Raw genomic sequence first — 20,760 nt, 5'->3', positions numbered from 1 at the left:
TCCTTCAGAGGAAGGAGACCAAAAAACCCCACAACTTAGTACATTTTATGCGTGTGCATGCATACCTGAGCATGAGGAGGTCCCTTCTTGACCCCTGCAGACTACTGGTTGAAGCGTGAGATTTTTAGAAACTCCAAATATGAACCAGAAGATACCCACAAGGCTGCCAAGCCCTGTCCCTCACCATCATAATCAACCCCATCATACAATCCTACACATAAATTTGTCCAGCTGTCAAAACTGTTTGTCCCCACTGCACATATTGGGAGGCTGGTCCAGAACCTCATGTCCCCGGTACACCTATTGGGAGGCTGATCCAGAACCTCACTCTTCTGATGGTCAGAAACCTTCTTCCAGTTTTTAGTGTGGGTTCGTTTGGGGCCGGTATGTACTCATTTTTTCTTGTACCGACACTGAAAAGATATATTCAGGCTAATAGATAGACTTTCTGGTGCTTATCTCTTTGATGTATTTACAGAATGCAATCCCATTCCCCCCTCAGCCTGCCTTTTGCTAGGCTGAACAAGTCAGGCTCTCCCATTCTCCTTTAAGAAAGGCATTCCATTTCTCTAGTCATCTTTTGAGTTTGTCTCTGTTCCCAATCTATAAAATGCCTTCGTTAATAAGTAATATCAGTCAGACAATTATTGGAATTAGGAGGATAGCTGGTCAGGAGTTCATCATTTTCCTGTTGAAAAATACCCTTTTCTCAAACAGAACTTTTTAATGGGAGAAAAAACTCACCTTTCCTGAAAATTTTTTCAACTTTTGTCCTGAAAAATGAAATGACATTTCCCAGACTGCTTGCCTGAAAGCCTTGAGGAAAAGGAAATTGACAAGAGCTTTCCAGATGGGCAGTTGAGAAACTGAGATTTAGTTTTGTCAAGAAACATTTTTTTTTCCCCCTTGAATCCCCTTCGGGGAAGGGGGAGCCCATGTTTTCTGACACTTCAAGACACTTCTTTTTTTTTTTCCAAAATGTGGACTTTTCTACAGGAAGGGACTCCAAATTAGAGCTGGCTGGAAAGTTGGAGTGGTAGCCATAGAGTGCCACGACTGCCGCTTATGAGGATAAGCGTTCTCTGAATGAACCCGTCTTTCAGACCTTTAAGATATAACTATATTCACACTGTTTTTAAACAGATATAGTTAAATTGATATAAAAACTGTGTACACTAACCCCTCAATTTGCAGCTTTCATTAGCTTGAATTGATCTTTGGTTAACCGCTTCCTGCTTAGGCGATATGTGGATTTCTGCCCCAAGCTAATGTTTTTGTTACTTGCCTTGGTGTTGGTCTTGTATCTGGTCTCAGTTTAATCCTTTCCTTGTGCATTGTTGTGTGTTGCCACTTCTCTTTATTCAGGCATATTTATTATCTGAATTCCCCTTTTTTAGAAATTAGCACTCTTGTTCAGCCTAGGCTGTCAGGGTTTGCCTGCCTGTTATGGCAGGGGAGTATCTTCCCTTGATTAACGTTTTAGTGACTTTCACCATGCCCGCTGTCAGTGTACTTTTTGATATGACTGTCGCATAGCTACAGTTCCATGGCCTAGAAGGGCCTTCTGCTGCCTGGTCAGTCCTCTTGTACTTGTGAATTTTGGCTTCCACTGTGTGGACTGGCTTTCTTTGCAGCTAGTTAGATATTTTCCCCTTCCTCTCTAATGATCAATCTGTTGTGACAGAACATATAATATTCAAAAGTCTTACAGAAGAACACTAGAGCAGCTCCAGATCAAACTGCTGTAAGGGAGAGGTTACTGTATAAATACAGGGGATTAATTCAAGAGGGGTTGGCAACAGATGCACAGTAAAGACAATAGCTTTCCATGTAAGCAGGAGAATAGTAGACCCGTTTGATGTGTCCCTTCACTGACTCCCCCTATGGAGCTCAGCGAACTAGCTTGTTAAGATGAATTCCAGTTTAACACAAGAGAACTAAGTCCTGGAAGCTGAAACAAAACTCTATGTGGGAAGAGGAGATAAAAGGAGAGGGGGTGAATGGTTGTGGAGAGTTGCTGACAAGAAGTGACTCACAGACCCTAGAAGTCAGGGGTCTTGAGTAAAGGGGGACTTGCCTAGAGTCTGTGCCTCGGGATAGCAGGTCTCCAGGTAAGATAGATAAGCATATTTTCTTTTATTCTTACGATGGCAAATAGACAATACTTTGTTTGGAAAAGTCTGTCTGGTCACTGTTTACCACTGGTCACAGTTTCCAAACCTAGTTGGGCCTACAGAGTAATCATGGCTGATAGATTGTACCCTGGGCTATAGCCCCCTGTGGGAGAATCACAAGATTGCACCCTAACCAAGGTAAGGGCATGAGACCATACCACCAGAGGGAGTCAAAGGTTAAAATAGCCTTGTAAGTGACCAACAATGACAAGAAGCAATGGGCTTAAACTGCAGCAAGGGAGATTTAGGTTGGACATTAGGAAAAAGTTCCTAACTGTCAGGGTAGTTAAACACTGGAATAAATTGCCTAGGGAAGTTGTGGAATCTCCATCTCTGGAGATATTTAAGAGTAGGTTAGATAATGTCTATCAGGGATAGTCTAGACAGTATTTGGTCCTGCCATGAGGGCAGGGACTGGACTCGATGAGCTCTCGAGGTCCCTTCCAGTCCTAGAGTCTATTGTATAGTGGAATGGATTGGAGACCATTTTTGATATCAGAAGGTGGAGAAAGCTGCCAAGGGAGAGGCTGTTCTAGATTTGGCTTGACAAATAAGGAGAAACTGGTTGAGAATTGGAAAGTGGAAGGTAGCTTAGATGAAAGTGATCATGAAATGGTAGAGTTCATGATTCTAAGGAATGGTGTTAGGGAAAATATCACAATAAAGATAATGGATTTCAAGAAGACAGATTATAGCAAACTCAGGAAGGTGATAAGTAAGATCCCATGGGAAGCAAGTCTAAGGGAAAAAAACATTCAAGAGAACTGGCAATTTTTCAAAGAGACTTTATTAAGGTCACAAGAGTAAACTATCCCACTGTGTAGGAAAGATAGGAAGTATGGCGAAAGACCACCCTGGCTTAACCAGGGAGATCTTCAATGATCTGAAAGTCAAAAAAAAGAGTCCAGCAAAAAATGGAAACTAGAACAAATTACAAAGGATGAATATAAACAAATATACTACAAATATGTAGGGACAAAATTAGAAAAGCCAAGGCACAAAATGAGATCAAACTAGCTAAAGATATAAAGGGTAACATTCTATAAATACATTAGAAACAAGACAAAGATTAAGGACAGAGCAGGCCCATTACTTAATAGAGGGGAGGGGGAACAAATTACAGAAAATGTGGAACTGGCAGACATGTTAAATGCCTTTTTTGTTTCCGTTTTCATCAAAAAAGATTAGTAGCAATTGGATGTCTAAGATAGGGAAAGCCAGTGAAAATGAGGTAGCAGCAGAGGCTAAAATAGGGAAAGAACAAGTTAAAAAATTACTTAGAGAAGTTAGATGTCTTCAAGTCACCAGGACCTGATGAAATAAATCCTAGAATATTCAAGGAGCTGACTGAGGAGGTATCTGAGCCATTAGTGATTATCTTCAAAAAGTCATGGGAGAGATGCCAGAGGGCTGCAAAATGTCATTATTTGCCCATCTATAAAAAGGGGAATAATGACAACCCGAGAAATTAAACCAGTCAGCTTAACTTCAGTATCTGGAAAGATAATGGAACAAATAATTAAGCAATAATTTGCAAATAACTAGAATATAATGCAATTTGTTCTTGACAAATCCATGCTGTTACTTATCACATCAAACCAGCCTAATAGATTTCTTTGAGAGGGTAACACCTTGTGGATGGGGGGGGGAAGTGGTAGATATGGTATATCTTGACTTTAGTAACAGTTTTGATACTGTCTTACATGACTGTTTCATAAACAAACTAGGGAAATACAACCTAGACAGAGTTACTATAAGGTGGGATGCATAACTGGTTGGAAAACCATTCCCAGAGATTAGTTATCAGTGGTTCGCAGTCAAGCTGGAAGGGCATATCGAGTGGAGTCCCTCGGGGTCAGTTCTGGGTCCGGTTCTGTTCAGTAGCTTAATCAATTATTTAGGTAATGGCATAGAGAGTGTACTTATAAAGTTTGCACACAGTGCCAAGATGGGACGCGTTGCAAGTGCTTTGGAGGATAGGATTAAAATTCAAAGTGATCTGAACAAACAGTCTGAAGTAAACAGGATGAAATTCAGTAAGGACAAATGCAAAGTACTCCACTTAGGAAGAAACAATCAGTTGCATCTCCATACAAAATAGGAAATGACTGCCTAGGAAAGAGTACTGCAAAAAGGGATCTGGGAGTCCTATTGGATCACAAGCTGAATGAGTCAACAGTGTAACACGGTTGCAAAAAAAAAAAAAAAAAGTAGGACTGTCAATTAATCATGTGAGTTAACTGAGATTAACTAAAAAAAAAAATCACGATTAATCGCACTGTTAAATAATAGAATACTAGTTGAAAACATCCAAAATATTTAATAAATTTCTACGTTTTCATATATGTAATTGAAATCAGTGTAAATTATTTTCGATTTATCATTTTTACAGTGCAAATATTAACAAGAAATCTTATTTTTCAATTCACCTCATACAAGTTAGAACAAATAAATTTAACACATACTTCATGTGCAATCTGAGTAGGGGAAGAACAAGAAATTGTTCATTTAAAATGAAACTCTGAAATACTGACTTTATTAACTAGCACTAGTTTTTGGTTGGCTGAACCAATAGTTTTGATATGACACTGGTGTGGAGTTTTAAACGAGCTAAAATGGATTAACTTTAACTAAAAACTGACAACTTCTTGTTAGTGTTAGTGGGTTTCATTATCTTTCCTATCTTCTTTTCTCCCCTTTCTTCCCCCCTTCCCCACCTCTCAAAAGATCCAAGATCCTTTAATCCATCTCTAGGCATGGCGTATTGACAGTCTTGAGGTACTAGTAGTTACCAGACGGCTGCTGTCATCAGAACAAAGTAACCTACTTAGGTTTCAGAGTTTTTTGTATGAGGAAGAAGGTGTCTGTTAGTCTGTGAAGTCTGTCGTTGAAGTTTATATTCATTAACATGCACCTGCTCTCTTGCAGATTCAGAATCTGAAAAATCATTAAGTGGATTTGAAACAGTAACAGCGCACTCATTAGAGGACAGTGTGGAGTCAAACAATACAATAACCTCCAGCATGTCTGAAGAAAAGGTCTGTGGTGGAGGTGGAAAGGTCTGTGGTGGTGGAGAGTCTCTGTCTAACGGCATCAAAAAACACAGGTAGGATGTTGCCTAATCTTTTTAAAGATATACTGGGAACTTTATTGCCATGTACGCAAAAAACCATGAGAGTCCCATGAAAGATAATTGTAGATATTTTTCCCTTGGGCATGATAACTTAAAAGCGGATAGTTGCTTTGTGCTTTTAATAAGGAATCCTTTCTCCTACATTAACAGACTGTCACCATTTTGAAGTAAACTATTATTTACCATTTCATTTTGACTAGTAAGCAAGGTATACATTTTATATATATATATAGGTAGATAGCAAATGCTTTAAAATGGATATGGTTTAACTCATTTAAACAAGTCTTGTTGAAATCGATGCTGTCTCATTTCTTATTTCATCATGTATTTTTAATTTGTGTATCCTATTGCTTTTTCAGTTTTTCAGTCACTCGGTCTCCCTACTTGTATTAAGAATGAATGGCAATATTCCTAGCTTGACATCACAATAAACCAAAGTCTAAACACAACGGTTTTATTTTAAAACTTATGTACATTGCATAGGTTCATTTTATGCTGTCAAATTAATTCATTTTTATTTGTTCACGTCTTTGCTGGTAAAGGAGGACAATAGGTCCGGAGTTAATGAGCTGTAATAGATACCACGATTCTCAAGTTTCAGTGCAGAGGCAATTTAACGTGTACGTTACAGTCCAGTTCCAACATTGACATGTTTTTAAAGTACCAATCTATAACTGGCCTTTTGGAAATAAGCAAGATCACAATTACTAACAGATGAGCGAAAAGGCTATTTTAATTCCTGCCTTAAAAAGTATTATTCCAAGTGCATTAAGAGGTGCCTTAGTTACTGGACATCTGCATTTTATATCTAAATCTCAAAGGCCATTGCAGTGCATGGTAATGTAGGAGACTTGATGTCAGGTTCCACCTCTGAACATCAGCTCCTCCCAAACCAAGCAAAGACGAAGGAGTGATGAGTACTAAGGTCAGGCAAAGATGCTGACTGACTATATTGTTTCTTTAAGACCCCTTCTTGATAAACAAAAAAGTATTATTGGTGATCTCTTCTCTATACCTTCCCAGTTACAGATGAAAGTCCTGTAGTGGCAGCTGGAGGGAAGGAGGAAAATGCTAGGTGACAGTGGAGGTTTCAGAATGGAGACTTGTAATCCCCTTTTGTTGCCTTAGAAATTGGGAAAGAAAAGCTAAAATCCTCTTTAAAAATGACAGCTGTATTTGTTTGCTACAGAATATAATTACAATCCGTTGGAAAAGTTTAAATGAGAGCCAGTTTTCTCAAAGTACAGGAAACAATAGCTTGGCTAGTTTCCACAAGTCTTGTTGTAAAACTACATTGTCAGAATTGTAAACAAGAGGTGACTAGAGCCTCTAAGCTCCATTATTCATTCTTCAGTCCCCTGAGGCTACTCCACTTTCCGCCTACAAATGTCTCTCATTAGACTTTTTGATCACTAGGCTCCCTTTCCACCCCTTAGCTGCATGTCCTGCCCTGTATCCTTTAATGTTTAGTGCTCTTTCTAAAACTGGTACAGCTGTGACCATTTTTGTAACAATTTCTAATTTGCTGTGGCATATTGATTGAAGAGAGGCTCAGATAGCGAATATATCTTGTATATTGCATAGTAACATCAGCTCTTTACATGGCACCTTGGCAACGCTTTCGGATTTGGTGTCTGCAAATATAGTGTTGCAAATCGGTTCCCCCTCAGAGCACCGCCAATCTAAATTTTGCCTAGAAGACAACTTTCCATGGGGGAAAAAGTTGTTCAATGTTTTGATCTGTCTTGGGATTCTTGGTCAATGCTAATGTATTTAGCTGCATGACATACTGTATATACTTGTTCATTAGCCTGTTGGTTTATAAGCCGACCCCCCAAGATGGTCAGCTTAAAATAGCAAAAACCGTATGACCCTTTCTTAAGCCTATATTTCAGAGGTTGGCAAACTTTGGCTCCCGGCCATCAGGGTAAGCCGCTGGTGGGTCAGGACACTTTGTTTACTTGAAGCATCTGCAGGCATGGTGCCCCTCAGCTCCCTGTGGCCGCAGTTTGCTGTTCCCAGCCAATGGAAACTGCGGGAAGTGGCGCCACTTCCTGTAGCTCCCATTGCCTGGGCACGGCGAACCACGGCCACAGAGAGCTGAGGGGCTCCATGCCTGCAGACACTCCAGATAAACAAAATGACAATGTATTAGCTATTCAGTTCAATGATTCCATAGAGTTTAAAATCATCCAATTTTGGTGTAGACCCATTTGTAAGCCGACACCCGCTCTTTGACGCGTCACCTTTTTACCAAAAATATTCAGCTTATGAACAAGTATATACAGTAAATTACACCACAACTGAACTACTGTTCTGTTCATATTATATAACTGGACCCGTAGGCACGCTTTTTTACAAGATGCTGTTTAAATGCAGACTACTTGATGCTTATTTTAGAATATATCCCTTAGATGCAGTCTGCCCTCAAAGTGCAAAAACGTAGTTTGGTGATCACCAAACTAACACAAAGCTTAGAATGCTTTGAGGAGATGTATGTAGCACCTAATAACCTCTGTTAGCTTCACTTCTCTTAAGTATGCAAGAGGAGAACTGAACTGGGCTCTAAAAGGCTTAAACAGATTCATCTTCATAGTTTGACACAACTGCTGGCACTTGTTACCTATCTGATTTCCTTTATATTGGACACCATTCAGACTAGTATATCTCAGTGGCCTCAATTTTTTTTACTATTTTAACTCTTGCTTGCTTTCTGGTTTGCCTTTCAACTTAAGTCTTGCTGGAGATCCTTGAACAAAGGTTACATATCCAGCCTGCTAATATTTTACCAGCCCCATTCTCCAGTGTTACATTTGTTTGCTGTCAAAAGCATTTTGAGTTAAAAGTAGCTTGTTACAGCTGACAGTGAGTTTCCCTGCCATGTGTTTGGGTTTTTTTGTTCATTTGGTTTTTTTTGTGATTAAAGATGTTTTGTTTTTCTTCTTTTCATGGGTCTTTCTCACATGAGAGAGTTTGTCTATGGGGAAACAGTGTAACAGTGTCAAATGCATAAAGTAAACAAGCTGAAAAAATAAATGTACTGTAACTAAATATTAATCTTGTGTTACCTACTAGCAATGCTTTTCAGACGGAAGTGATTTTTTGAGGCGTGACCCTTTAAAATCATGCCACTTGCATTGCTGCTAGTTATCCTTTACAATAGAACAAATATTTTCATTATGCAAAGCTAAAGTTAACTTTCTGAAACTTTCTTGATCTGTTTGCCTTCTATAAATGACTTCTGAAAGGAAATCTGCTTACAGATACTGAAGGTAATCTTCTAGTTTACAACCCTTCTCATATTTAGTGAGACACTGTCAATATGGGTAGGCCTAATATTTGACTATCTTTATTTTTCCATATCTGTAGGTCTGTAATTTTTACTCTCTGAAAACATATTTTGATCCATTCAAAATTTGTATTGTAGCAACAAAATAAATGTGAGCGCATTATGGAGAAAAGAGCAGACACCACTTTCAAATGTAGCTGATGTAATTATAAGTAGTGAAGGAAATGGGCTTAATTATGAGAGATTACTTTCACACATAAGAATTTTTTTTTTTCTTTTCTCCTGGCTTGGTGGGGAAACAATCCCTTGCCGATTACACGTTGCTAGCAGCCAGTGATTGTTTTTCAATAAAAGTATCCAAATATTCCTCTCATAAACCCACCCTCGTATATAAGTCAGCAAGGTAAAATATGTTCATAGCTTTCTATGCAGAAGTGCTCATTGCTAAATGCTACGTACGAGTCACAGATTCTCTGTTCCAGTCTATTCTTTAATTTAAATACTACAAATCAAATTTAATTACTTGGTGGACACTGTCCTCTTCTGGACACACAAGCATCAGCAAAGAAAATGTTTACACTTATAGTCTTCAGGATGACCAATTCACTTCATTTCAGCTTACTGAAGTTTAGAATAGCCGATTTATTAAAATATGTGATTCCTTTGATGTTTGATCCACAAGGAGCTTTCTATTCATTAACACCAATTTCCTCTTTCAGTGAACTCCCACACTTCAAAAGGTGAATAAATATTGTTGGATAGTTATGGCAAATTAGTACTAAACTTAATTTGTTTTCCACAGATTCCTATATACCAGGAATCAGTAGCCTTTGGCACGCGGCCCACCAGGGTAAGCCCCCTGGCGGTCCGGGCCAGTTTATTTACCTGCCACGTCTGCAGGTCTGGCCGATTGCAGCTACCACTGGAAGCGGCGCGGGCCTAGGGACGTACTGGCCATCCTTCCTGCAGCCCCCATTGGCCTGGAGCAGCGAACTGCGGCCAGCGGGAGCCGCAATCGGCCAAACTTGCGGAAGCGGCAGGTAAACAAACTGGCCCAGGCCGCCAGGGGCTTTCCCTGAACAAGTGGCGGCCCTAGTTTGAGAACCGTTGCTCTAGGGGAACTAACAAAGTTACCTAACAATTTTTGCATGAAAGCTCCCAAAAGTTACCTGTCGTAACATAAAGAACACTTAACTCGTGTCGGCCTGTCTTATCAATAATCAGTTCTGAGCACCTTAAAACTAGAACAGTATTAATACATTCTGCAGCCTTGTTAACAACTGAGATTATTTTGATAAGAGATAACACAATAAATGCGGTTTGCTTTTTCCCCCCCCTTAGAACAAGCTTGCCATCTCCAATGTTTTCCAGGAATGACTTCAGTATTTGGAGTATCTTAAGAAAATGTATTGGAATGGTAGGTAAAATATATGTTATGATTGTGGCTATCTCAAGAGGACCAAAATGTGAACTGAGAAGTCTGGGTTTTTTGTTTCGTTGTTGTGTTTTAACTTGCTGATTATGCTGTGCTCACAACCGAAAAGACCAAGGGTGATTCCAAGAGCCAATTGATTCAATAGAGCAAAGGCATTTTCTCTTTAGTCCTCCAAGGATCCTGTAACATCCAGAGCTCTTCCCAGTCTCATTTTATACTTGTAGTAGAAAACTTTCCAGATTCACCGCAGTACTTCAGATGGGTTAGTGACTAGGTCTGTTTAATCAAATCTGGGAAGCTCAGTGACAGGTCAGCCAGGATCATTCTGTTAGATCAAGGTATAACACAATCCAGTGGTTAGAGATTTAAGTCTGATAAATTTAGACTAGAACTAAGGGCTTGTCTTCACTACCAGGGAGGATTGACACTGCTGCAATCAATGCAGTGGGTGTTGATTTAGTGGGTCTAATGAAGACCCACTAAATCGATGGCAGAGTGCTCTCTGGTCGACTCCAGGTCCCACAGAAGAGTAAAGTCACAGCACAGTGAAGACACTGGGGTAAATCGACCTAAGCTACATCAGCTCCGTCTATGTTATTCACTTACCTGTAGTAGCGTGACTGAGGTCAACTTACCCCCATAGTGAAGACGAGCCCCAAGTCACAAATATTTAATATACATTCAGAAAAGTTCTTTGGCCTCTGTTATACAAGAACTAGAAGATCGCAGTGGTCTCTTCTGTCCTTATCTCTGAATCTTAAGTCTGCTCCCAGTTAATGGGTAATTGGGAAGGCTTCTTTTCTTTCCATTATGAAACCCCACCGCATAGGCAGGTTCATCTTGGCTTCAATGATTAGGTTTCACTCTCTAAAGTGCAGTGTACCAAACCGAAAGTTACACTGTTGCCTTAGTAAGGGTATGGGTACACATGAAATTTCAAAGCGCTGCCGCAGCAGCGCTTTGAAGTGTGTGTGTGGTCGGAGCGCCAGCGCTGGGAGAGAGCTCTCCCAGCGCTGCATGTAAACCACATCCTCTACGGGTGTAGCTTGCAGCGCTGGGAGCCGCACTCCCAGTGCTGCGGCACTGATTACACTGAGGCTTTACAGCGCTGTATCTTGCAGCGCTCAGGGAGGTGTTTTCTCACACCCCTGAGCGCAAAAGTTGCAGCGCTGTAAAGTGCCAGTGTAGCCATACCCTAAGAGAATCTGCATAGCCCCAAGGTGAAAGCACTTACTCCCAGAAAGTTTCCTGAGTATTGGTATTACATTAACTTCAAAAACTTGTTCCCCTCTCACTGCAATCAGAAAACACACAATATGCAAGAAACCTATTGAAAGTCCAAACAGGAGATAAGATTGCTCAGGAATGTTGTTTTGAACTCCAGAGCACATGGACTTTCACACAAGCTTTTCAATTTAGGAAGCATAATGATTCTTATCAGATAAGAGTGTAACCTGAAAGCTACAAAAAAGGCTGTTGACAGCAGGTCTAGCTTGCTCTGCAAGGGAGCTCCTCTGTGCTGTGCACAGAAAGACACCTGATAAAGCCTCAGTGTAATCTGGAAGAAGGAACCAGTTTAAATGAAGCCAGTGCTTTTTTAGGCTTGAGCTCTGCTCTGTCAAATTGCTGACAAAGATCATTGAGATATCTGTTTGTCCTGGTCATGGATAGGCAGATTTCTCCCTATTCTGTGTTTCCCAAAGAGTAGGAACACCATATTGGATATAGGTGTCATGTTGGGCAGTTTCACAAGTGGTGCATGATGCTGAGAGGAAATTGAAGGGCAGGAAAAACCGGCATTTGGAGAATAAATGACCATGTATTAAAAAGTTACAACACTAAAGGTTTATATTTAAATCTGTCGAAGTATAGATCGTCTGACTTTTCTACTCTCTTCTTTCTATTTTTATTAGACTTAAATACTCTTTGCTAGTTTCTTATCCCCGTACTTAATGGGGCCCACTCTTACTTATGAAACATTATTTACTATTAAGTCTTATCTAGAATACCAACTTTGAGAGAGAGGAGTTTTAACTTGAATGTTAAGTTTACTATTATAGCAACTGAGCAAAATTGTATTGTATGTTTATAAATTAAATCATTATTTTAAAAAATTTTAAAAGCTTGACTAGTTTAGAAGTAAATTGTTAGAACTTGGAAGATATTCTTTAGTCATTTGGGCCCAAATTTAAACTAAATTTTTAGGTTTTATTCACTTTCATGCTGACTGCCTCAAAACATGGTTGTTTTTCCCTCTTTTGGGGAGCTGAAGGTTAGTCATTTTTAGGTTGCTATTGGAACTGTCTCGATTTACAAATAAAAAACCTTCAGATGTTAATTTGTATAGGTTAGTTAATATAAAATCTGTTGGCAACTAACACAAAGATTATCTAGCACAACCATTATACTCATCCATTAGTGAAAGTAAACACCTTTCTTCTTGCTGAAGCTTGGCTGCATGCTCTCAGAACTGTACTAAGAATGAGTCTTAGATCGTTATTCTACAGTGCTATTTCATTAAAGCAAAGTTAAATAAATCCCTTAATTTTTTAACCCTATTGCTGAGTTTTATCTAATCATACTAGTCTTCCCAACGGATGTAACGAATGATGTAAAATAAATTGTCTGAACTGGAGATTAAATATTCCAGATTCATTAGGTTGGTCAGTTTTTAAGGCAAGAATGTATAGATTTCTTTCAAGACTTTTACATAACTTATTCATATTACACACTGACCTTATTAGCCTTTTTTGACCTGGATTCTTGTGACAATATTTGATCAAATATGGTTCATTTCAGAAGCTTACTCCTATCGCGTCTCACGCCCACTCTTCCTTTCCCCCCATGGTTGCCTGTTTGACTAATCACGTGGCCAGTACCTGTTCTAAAAATAGTGTTTCTGAATTGTGGTGTACAGAGCCTTTCAAGAGAAGTCCTGAGAATCTCCTATGTCCACCATCTTCCTAGTCCTCCTCCCCATTAGGGATTTAGATACACTTCTCTTTTTAGCCATCTTTTCACCGATGCAAGGGAGAGGCTTAGTTTGAGAGATGTGGGTCTCTTTTTCTTTCAGAACTTGCTGGCCAGGTCAAGGGATGTTGCACTGCCACTAGGCTAGCCTGACTTATCTCTCTAATAAGCCAATTAAATTATTGTTACTTAGTTCATTGTGTTTAATCTGTTCAGTTTTAATACAACTTTCTATCCTATGTCAGGAGCTGTCCAAGATCACTATGCCGGTTATTTTCAACGAGCCGCTGAGCTTCCTACAGCGACTTACAGAATATATGGAACATACATACCTCATCCACCAGGCCAGTTCACTTTCTGGCACAGTTGAGAGGATGCAGGTACTTTACTCTGTAGTAGTGTCTTAAAATGCTTCTGATGTGGTACAACTTTCTTTCAGCTAAGATCATAAGAATGGCCATACTGGGTCAGATCAATGATCTATCTAGCGCATATCCTGCCTCTAACAGCGGCCAGTGCTGCATGCTTCAGAAGGAATGAACAGAATGGCAATTCTGAATGATCCATCCACTGTCATTCAGTCCCAGCTTCTGCAGTCAGAGGTTTAAGGACACCCAGAGCACGGGGTTTCATCCTTGACCATCTTGGCTATTTCTCTTGTACTTTTTGCTTTCACAACATCCACCAGCAATGAGTTCTGAAGGCTGACTATGCATTGTGTGAAGAAGTTACTTATATTTGTGATTAAATCTGCAGCCTATTAAACATTCTGTTGGAGAGGAAAGATGCTGTAACCTGCTGCACATGGAACTGCTTTGCTAGTTCTTTTAACTAGTGCTGTTCAGTTAACTCAATGTATATTCAATTTTTAAAGGCTTTAATACTTCTTAGTTTTTTGCAGAAAGCTAATAAGATCTGTTGCACTCTTTCCAAAACTTGCCAGGCCCACCTGGGAGGCAATTTTTATGCCAAAAACAGAATTGATTTAACAGAGAAAGATGAAGTGCAATAAAAGAATTTTTATATTTAAAGTAGAGTATCAAAGGGAAATCAAAAAGGTGAATGATGTATGTTCAATATTCTGTTGAACAGTGTGTAGCTGCATTTGCTGTGTCTGCTGTTGCTTCACAGTGGGAACGTACAGGAAAACCTTTCAACCCACTTCTTGGAGAGACGTACGAATTAGTCAGGTAACAAATAGAAACTGCATTTAAGACCAAAGTGTATTTTATGGAATTTGCGGGTTTATGAAAACACATTGTATGGCTTGTGAATTGCTTTGTGTGTTTGAAAATTGGCTGCATTTTAGGAGCAACTGTTGCAAGTGCTCACACTGCAGGTTGTCAGCATTTCTATTGTTACTTCCCCTTTATGGGAGTCCAGCTTGCCTGTGAAAATTGCTCTGGGTTGAAAAGTTATGCCAGTGTCTTTTACTTGAAAGCAGCCTTAATATAATATGTGATCAGAAAAATATCAGTGTTTTTAGTGTATAAACCTAGGTTTCATATCTATACTAAACAAAAACTTATGTAAATACACATTGCCTGAAAAGAAATTACTGTTGTGCAAATGTCCTTTGAACTGTTACACAAACTTAGATAATATATACAGACCTTTTTCATTAAGAACTAAAAAATAAACTAAGCCCCTTCTGTTTTGGACCACTCTTGCCTACTTGTTACGTCAGGGTCTCATTAGTCAGATACACATATGTGGATGCTGCAATGTGTAGTCAAAAATTTGTCATTTTAAAATAGTTAAGCCTGTTAGTATTTCTCCTGAACTTCTCGAGAGAGAGACACCATGTCATAGATACAATGGTGCAAGTGGTGCAGTCACACCAGAGCTCTGGAAGTTATGGGGGCCCAACCACAATCAGATGCTGCTGGTGGTGGCAGTAATGAGGCAGGTGGCACTGCCCAAGGTGCTGCCCACCCTGCACTGCGGAGTGCCTGGCTGCTGATACCCCTGTCCCAGGCTTGTGCAGGAGCCTGACTGCATTTGCCTGGAGGCTGAGTCATGTGGGGTGTATGCACTGTGCTGCAAGGGTGCACAGCTACCCGCATTCAGGTACTGAGCTGCCCCTGCAGGCACTAGTGCAGGGCCAGGACATAGAGTACAGAGTGCGGGTGAGGAGGAGGCCAAGGGAATTGGTGAGGGAGAGGCTGGTGATGGGAACAGGAAGCCAGGAGGAGTGGGGTGGGGTTCAGGGTTGAAGGTGAGGGAGCTGTCAGAGTGGCAATAGGGACTGGCAGGAGTGTGGGAGCAGAACACCCGGTGGTAGGAAAGAGGAAGCAGGCAGCAGCAGGGCACAGGGATGTGGTGGGGTGAACCTAGGCAATGCAGCACAAAGTGGGGGCAGTGGAGACAAAGCTGCCAGCACAGGAAGAATTGGGGATGGGGGTCTGAGCTGCAGTGTTAGAGGCACGGGAGCCCTTTTCCTGTGACTTGCATCTCAGCAGAACCCTCCTTGTGTGTATTCTGGTACCAGCACCTAGTACAGTGCAAGGAACAGAAAACGTGTCTAAAGGCTCCTTGACCTGCTGCTCTAATGGCCTTGGGAGGATGATATGCTGGGGATGCTAATATATTTTTCCATTTAAAAACAGCTCTCTTGATTCTTCAGAAGCTTTCTTCCTCTAATTCAGATCTTAAAATTTCCAGACCATGTATTCAGGGTGGGAACCAACATTCTTCCTTGACATTTGGACTTTTTGGGATTAGGGGTCATAGTAGAAACATCTTTTATTCCTGTAACTTTATCTTGTTTGCATAACTAGTCTGAAGTCCCTTTCTCCCTCTCTTCCTGAAACTTAATTTAAAACTAAGCAGAAGCTGTGGGATGGGAGGGCAGGACTGGAGCTATGAGAGAGTTAGAAAGGAGTTGGAGAGCTGAAGTGAGGCTGTGTGAGAGCTGGACGGGATGGATTTCAGAATCAGGAAGAGACCTCCTAACTTATTCTTGCACCAGGGCCCTCTGGGGTCTTGCAGCATCACAGAGAGAGATCTGTATTGCAGTAAGTGTTTTTAAACTAATTGGTAGCTTAAATATCTAGATCCATACATAATTGCTATAACTCTTACGCATTCTGAAACATAAAATTAAAGGAAATTCTTTCACTACAGTACCAGTTGTATCAGTGAAACACTAAATTTGCATTTCAGAGAACTGCGGAGAACAGTGATCCTGAAAACTTTATTTTTATTTTATTTTTAGAGATGATCTTGGGTTTAGACTCCTTTCAGAACAAGTTAGTCATCACCCACCAATCAGTGCTTTCTATGCTGAAGGCTTGAATAACGATTTTGTGTTTCATGGCTCAATCTATCCTAAACTCAAGTTCTGGGGCAAGAGTGTGGAAGCAGAACCTAAAGGGACTATAACTCTGGAACTTCTTGAGTAAGTTGATCAGATTACTGTATTAGACTTTAGTTTTGAGGTTGTGCAGAATAAAGGCTCATATAATGGTCTCCAGTGCTGCAAGATGACTTTTGATATAGCCGCTATTTCATATAGATGAAACAGACAATCTTTTTTATGCAGTTTGCATATTTCCTGCTTTTATGGCTCCTTACAATAATTTCTCACACACCCTACTGCCTGTTAACCCTTATTATCCACTTCATTTTTACTGGTCTCATACAGCATGTGTGACCACTTATGCTTAACAACGTGTCTTGCCTTGTATTTACCTTGGATGCTCCAGTTGCCTTCTCCAGACCTGAGGAAATGCTCTGTGAAGCTGAAAAGCTTGTCCCTTCCATTGGAAATTGGTCCAATAAGATATTACCTCACTTACCTTATCTCTCTTGTATTCTGGGACCAAAATGGCTTGAACATCATTGCAAACAGAATTGTACAGTTCACTGGCACCCCTGAGTTGTATAGGCTTCAGATAATTAAGGCCTTAATCCTGCAAATACTTATGTGTGCTTAACTTTACTTCTGTAAGTAGTCCCATTGATTTGCCAGTGGTAGATACATGGAAGCTGCCATGCTAAGCAGTTAACAAAATCTTTCAGTGTCTCCTATTTCTGCCACACCATGCATGGCTGATGCATCTTGTTTCCTTGATTTGCTGCCAGTAGCGAAGTTCCAGAGCCAGATACTTGCTGTAGAGTCATTCAGGTATATTGTTGAAAGGTGTGATTATGCCAGCAGTTGTCTCTTTTTTTTCAGGCACGATGAAGCCTACACATGGACAAATCCTACTTGCTGTGTGCATAATATTATTGTAGGTAAACTTTGGATTGAGCAGTATGGAAATGTAGAAATAACTAACCACAAGTAAGCTGGCATATGACCTTGTTAATTTACTACGTTTTAAAACAAATTATTGAAAAGTAATTTGAGCTAAATGTTTCTTCCTTAGAACTGGCGAGAAGTGTGTATTAAACTTCAAAACATGTGGGCTTTTTGGAAAGGAGTTACACAAAGTTGAAGGCTACATTCAAGACAAAAGGTAAAAATCCTGTCTTAGTTAGATCAACTGTTCAATAAAATGCTACTTAAATATCTAATACAGATATATGTGGGAACTATTGGAATTAAATACTGTTATATATAAAGGTCCTTGGCAAAGAATATTATGTATGTATGAAGGTAACTTGTTAGTAACTGTAATGTGTAGTAAGATGGGGATTCGGTCTTAAATCTGTTCTTAGAATTCTTTTCATAATATTAAAATCTGAAAACACTAAAACTAACTTCATAACTTGTTTAAGCTCTTCCTAAAATTAGTCCTTTTTCTGACAGCAAAAAGAAAGTTTGTTCACTCTATGGGAAATGGACTGAGTGCTTGTACAGTGTTGACCCAGCTACATTTGAGGCTTACAAAAAAAATGACAAGAAAAATACAGAAGAGAAGAAAAACAGTAAACAGGTATTAGACATGTAAAGAGGTGGTGTGTCAAAGGCACAATAGAACACTTAGCAGTCTAAGGTGCCTTTAGGCTTGTAACTGTTTTTTATACTTTTTCCTTAGACTTTTTCTTAGTAGGAACTTAGTAAGATTCAAAAAGCATTTGGACATGTATTATGTGGATTAATTATAATAATTCTGGCTATTATCCAAACAGTTTTGGAAGGGTTAATCCTTATGCTTCAGGGTTTAGGCCAATATCTAAGGATTAGCATGAAACTTTCATGAGAGCAGATTTCCCCATATCTGCCTACTATTGGGTTCTTTCACCCTCCTCCAGAGTCACCAGATGGGATAGTGGACTAGAGGGACCATGAGTCTGATCTAATATGGAACTCCAACCTGGTGCTTTCCAGCCTTGTAAGCAGGATAGATAAGGGTCTGTTTAGAAGGATTTCATAACTTGGAGGAATGTCATATTCTGAAGGTTTTGCAAGGATTTTTACAGTCTGCACTGCCACAGGAAATCTTACTTTTCGCGTTTCTGTGACCCATTTTGTTACTCCTTAACAATTCTTTCAATAGAAAATGGCTTTTTTAAACCAATGACAATGAACGTTCTTATAGTAATTGTACATACTTGTATTCATATTAAATGGGAAATGGACTGAGTGCTTGTACAGTGTTGACCCAGCTACATTTGAAGCTTACAAAATGACTGGAGAACATTTTTACTTAAAAATCTGAGAACCCCTCCATGCCACTGAAGATCACCATGCTTGCTTTACTCCTTTGCCTGTTAGTCTAACCTTTCTAAAGGCAAGTATGCCTGTGTAGATTTACGTTATTGCTGTACAGGAGAGCTCTAAAGCTCGGGGGAGTGCCACCTTCTCTTTGAGGCTGCATCTCTGAGCCTTTGGGAGGAGGAGGAGACAAGAAAAATATACCCTGCACACTTGTTATCTACTTGTTTGTTTTTTCCCCTGCAATACTGAAGATTACCCTGAATGGAATACTTCTTGTGTACAGAGCTCAAGCTTCAGGTTACTTCTGGCTTCTCATGGGCTTTTAGTTAGTAAAATATACTTACCTACTTTGCCTTTTCACCATTTAATTCTGAAGAGAATTTTATACACCATTTCACTGAATCTGCTACTCAAAATTTTATTCTATTCTCTGTAGCTAACTTTTGAGTGTCTTTTTCCCTCCACTTCTCTGACTGGAAGAGACTCTTGACATCCAGATTAGGTGTCCAGTCTGTCTGATCTTGGGAGCTGGCATAATAACTCTAAAATGCAAAATCTGCTGAAGAATGTTAATTATAACTAGAACTGCTTTGAAAATTGGCAAATCAAACTAAACAAAATCTAGTGAAACCGTTTTTTTTCGGACAGGGTCTTAGAGCTGTCAGGACTCTGAGAGAAGCACAGTCTTTCTTTAAATTAAAACACAAACATGCACAAACAGCAACCTGGAAAGTGCCACTGAGACCCCCACACTTGGTTGCTGCCTAACTCTATAGGTGCCTAAATTCCCTAGGTGCTGAAGTTTCCACTAATAGAGTCCCCTAGACACCTGTGTTTCTGCCAGTGGCATTCACAAAGTCAACTAAGTCCTGATGATGCCAAGCAGTTCAGTGCCCTATCTCATGTCTAAGACCTGGCAGGGTTGTCAAACTGGGCTTTCCTCCATTATCTCACCTGCAGGGCCCAATCCAGTAGGTGTGCATGGGGCACTCCTAAACCACACGAAAGATAGTCAGGAATGAGCAGGTTCATGGTGAACCTTGTAATATTCGATAGTTATAGTCTTTCACACACCAAGTGAGTGCCTAAATCACCAGTTTATGGGATATTTTGTAGTGTGATTCCATCTCTCCTTTTGAAACTGTTCCATTTTCTATAAATTGAATATTCGTTGGGCCAGAGAGAGTGACCATATAGGGCACACTCCTGGAAGAAAGGAGATCTGGGTTGCAGTCCTTCCCCAAATCAGGAAGAGTAGAGATTTGAAAACAGGTCTCCCACATCCCAAGTGAGTTTCATAACCTTTGGACTACTAGCTAAAATGGAGTGGGGGGTCTCTGCTAGGTTTTTGCAAGAGAACTAACCTTGCTTAGGTCCTAACTCCAGGAGTGTGCCTGGTACTAGTCAATATATTCATTAATGACTTGGATAATGGAATGGAGAGTGTGCTTATAAAACTTGCAGATGAAGCCAAGCTGGCATGGTTTGCTAACACATTGGAGGACAGGATTAAAATTCAAAATAATCTTGACAAACTGGAGAACTGGTCTGAGACCAACAGGATGAAATTCAATAAGACACGTGCAAAGTACTTCATTTAGGAAGGAAAACTCAAATGCACAAATACAAAATGGGGAATAACTGGCTAGACGGTAGTATTGCTGAAAAGGATTGGTGGGCGGTAGTGGATTACAAATTGAATGAGTCACCAATGTCATGCAGTTGCAAAAAGGCTAATATAATTCTAGGGTGTATTAACAGGAATGTTCTACGCAAGTGTCAAGGTTTCTTCCCCACTCTGAACTTTATGGTACAAATGTGGGGACCTGCATGGACACTTCTAAGCTTAATTACTAGCTTAGGTCTGGTAACTTTGCCACCATTCAGAAATTTTAGTGTTTTGGATTACCACTTGTCCTCCCACCCCCACCCCCCGAAACCTTCCCCTCCCTGGGCAGCCTTGAGAGGCTTTTTCACCAAGTCCCTGGTGAACACAGATCCAAACCCCTTGGATCTTAAAACAAAGAGAAATTAACCATCCCCCTTCTTTTCCCTCAACCAATCCCTGGTGAGTCCAGATCCAATCCCCTTGGATCTTAAAACAAGGAAAAATCAATCAGGTTCTTTTTTAAAAAAAAAAAAAAGCTTTTA

The 20,760-nt window shown here is 40.0% G+C and overlaps 1 protein-coding gene across 4 annotated transcripts in view; it reads left to right on the top strand.

The window, feature by feature from the left end:
- The window catches only part of OSBPL1A (oxysterol binding protein like 1A), a 160,999-nt gene that overhangs the window by 124,887 nt on the left and 15,352 nt on the right, over positions 1-20,760 (top strand). For all 4 annotated transcript variants that reach the window (XM_032799011.2, XM_075062973.1, XM_032799010.2 and 1 more), the window contains 8 exons: positions 5,103-5,280; positions 9,938-10,013; positions 13,247-13,381; positions 14,094-14,191; positions 16,219-16,401; positions 17,182-17,289; positions 17,375-17,464; positions 17,758-17,884. In XM_032799011.2, coding sequence (XP_032654902.1) covers positions 5,103-5,280; positions 9,938-10,013; positions 13,247-13,381; positions 14,094-14,191; positions 16,219-16,401; positions 17,182-17,289; positions 17,375-17,464; positions 17,758-17,884 — 995 coding nt within the window. The remainder of the gene's footprint in view (positions 1-5,102; positions 5,281-9,937; positions 10,014-13,246; positions 13,382-14,093; positions 14,192-16,218; positions 16,402-17,181; positions 17,290-17,374; positions 17,465-17,757; positions 17,885-20,760) is intronic.

The sequence above is a fragment of the Chelonoidis abingdonii genome, chromosome 2, assembly GCF_003597395.2.
Source record: "Chelonoidis abingdonii isolate Lonesome George chromosome 2, CheloAbing_2.0, whole genome shotgun sequence".
NCBI lineage: Eukaryota > Metazoa > Chordata > Testudines > Testudinidae > Chelonoidis > Chelonoidis abingdonii.
This window is presented reverse-complemented; position numbering and strand designations above follow the sequence as displayed.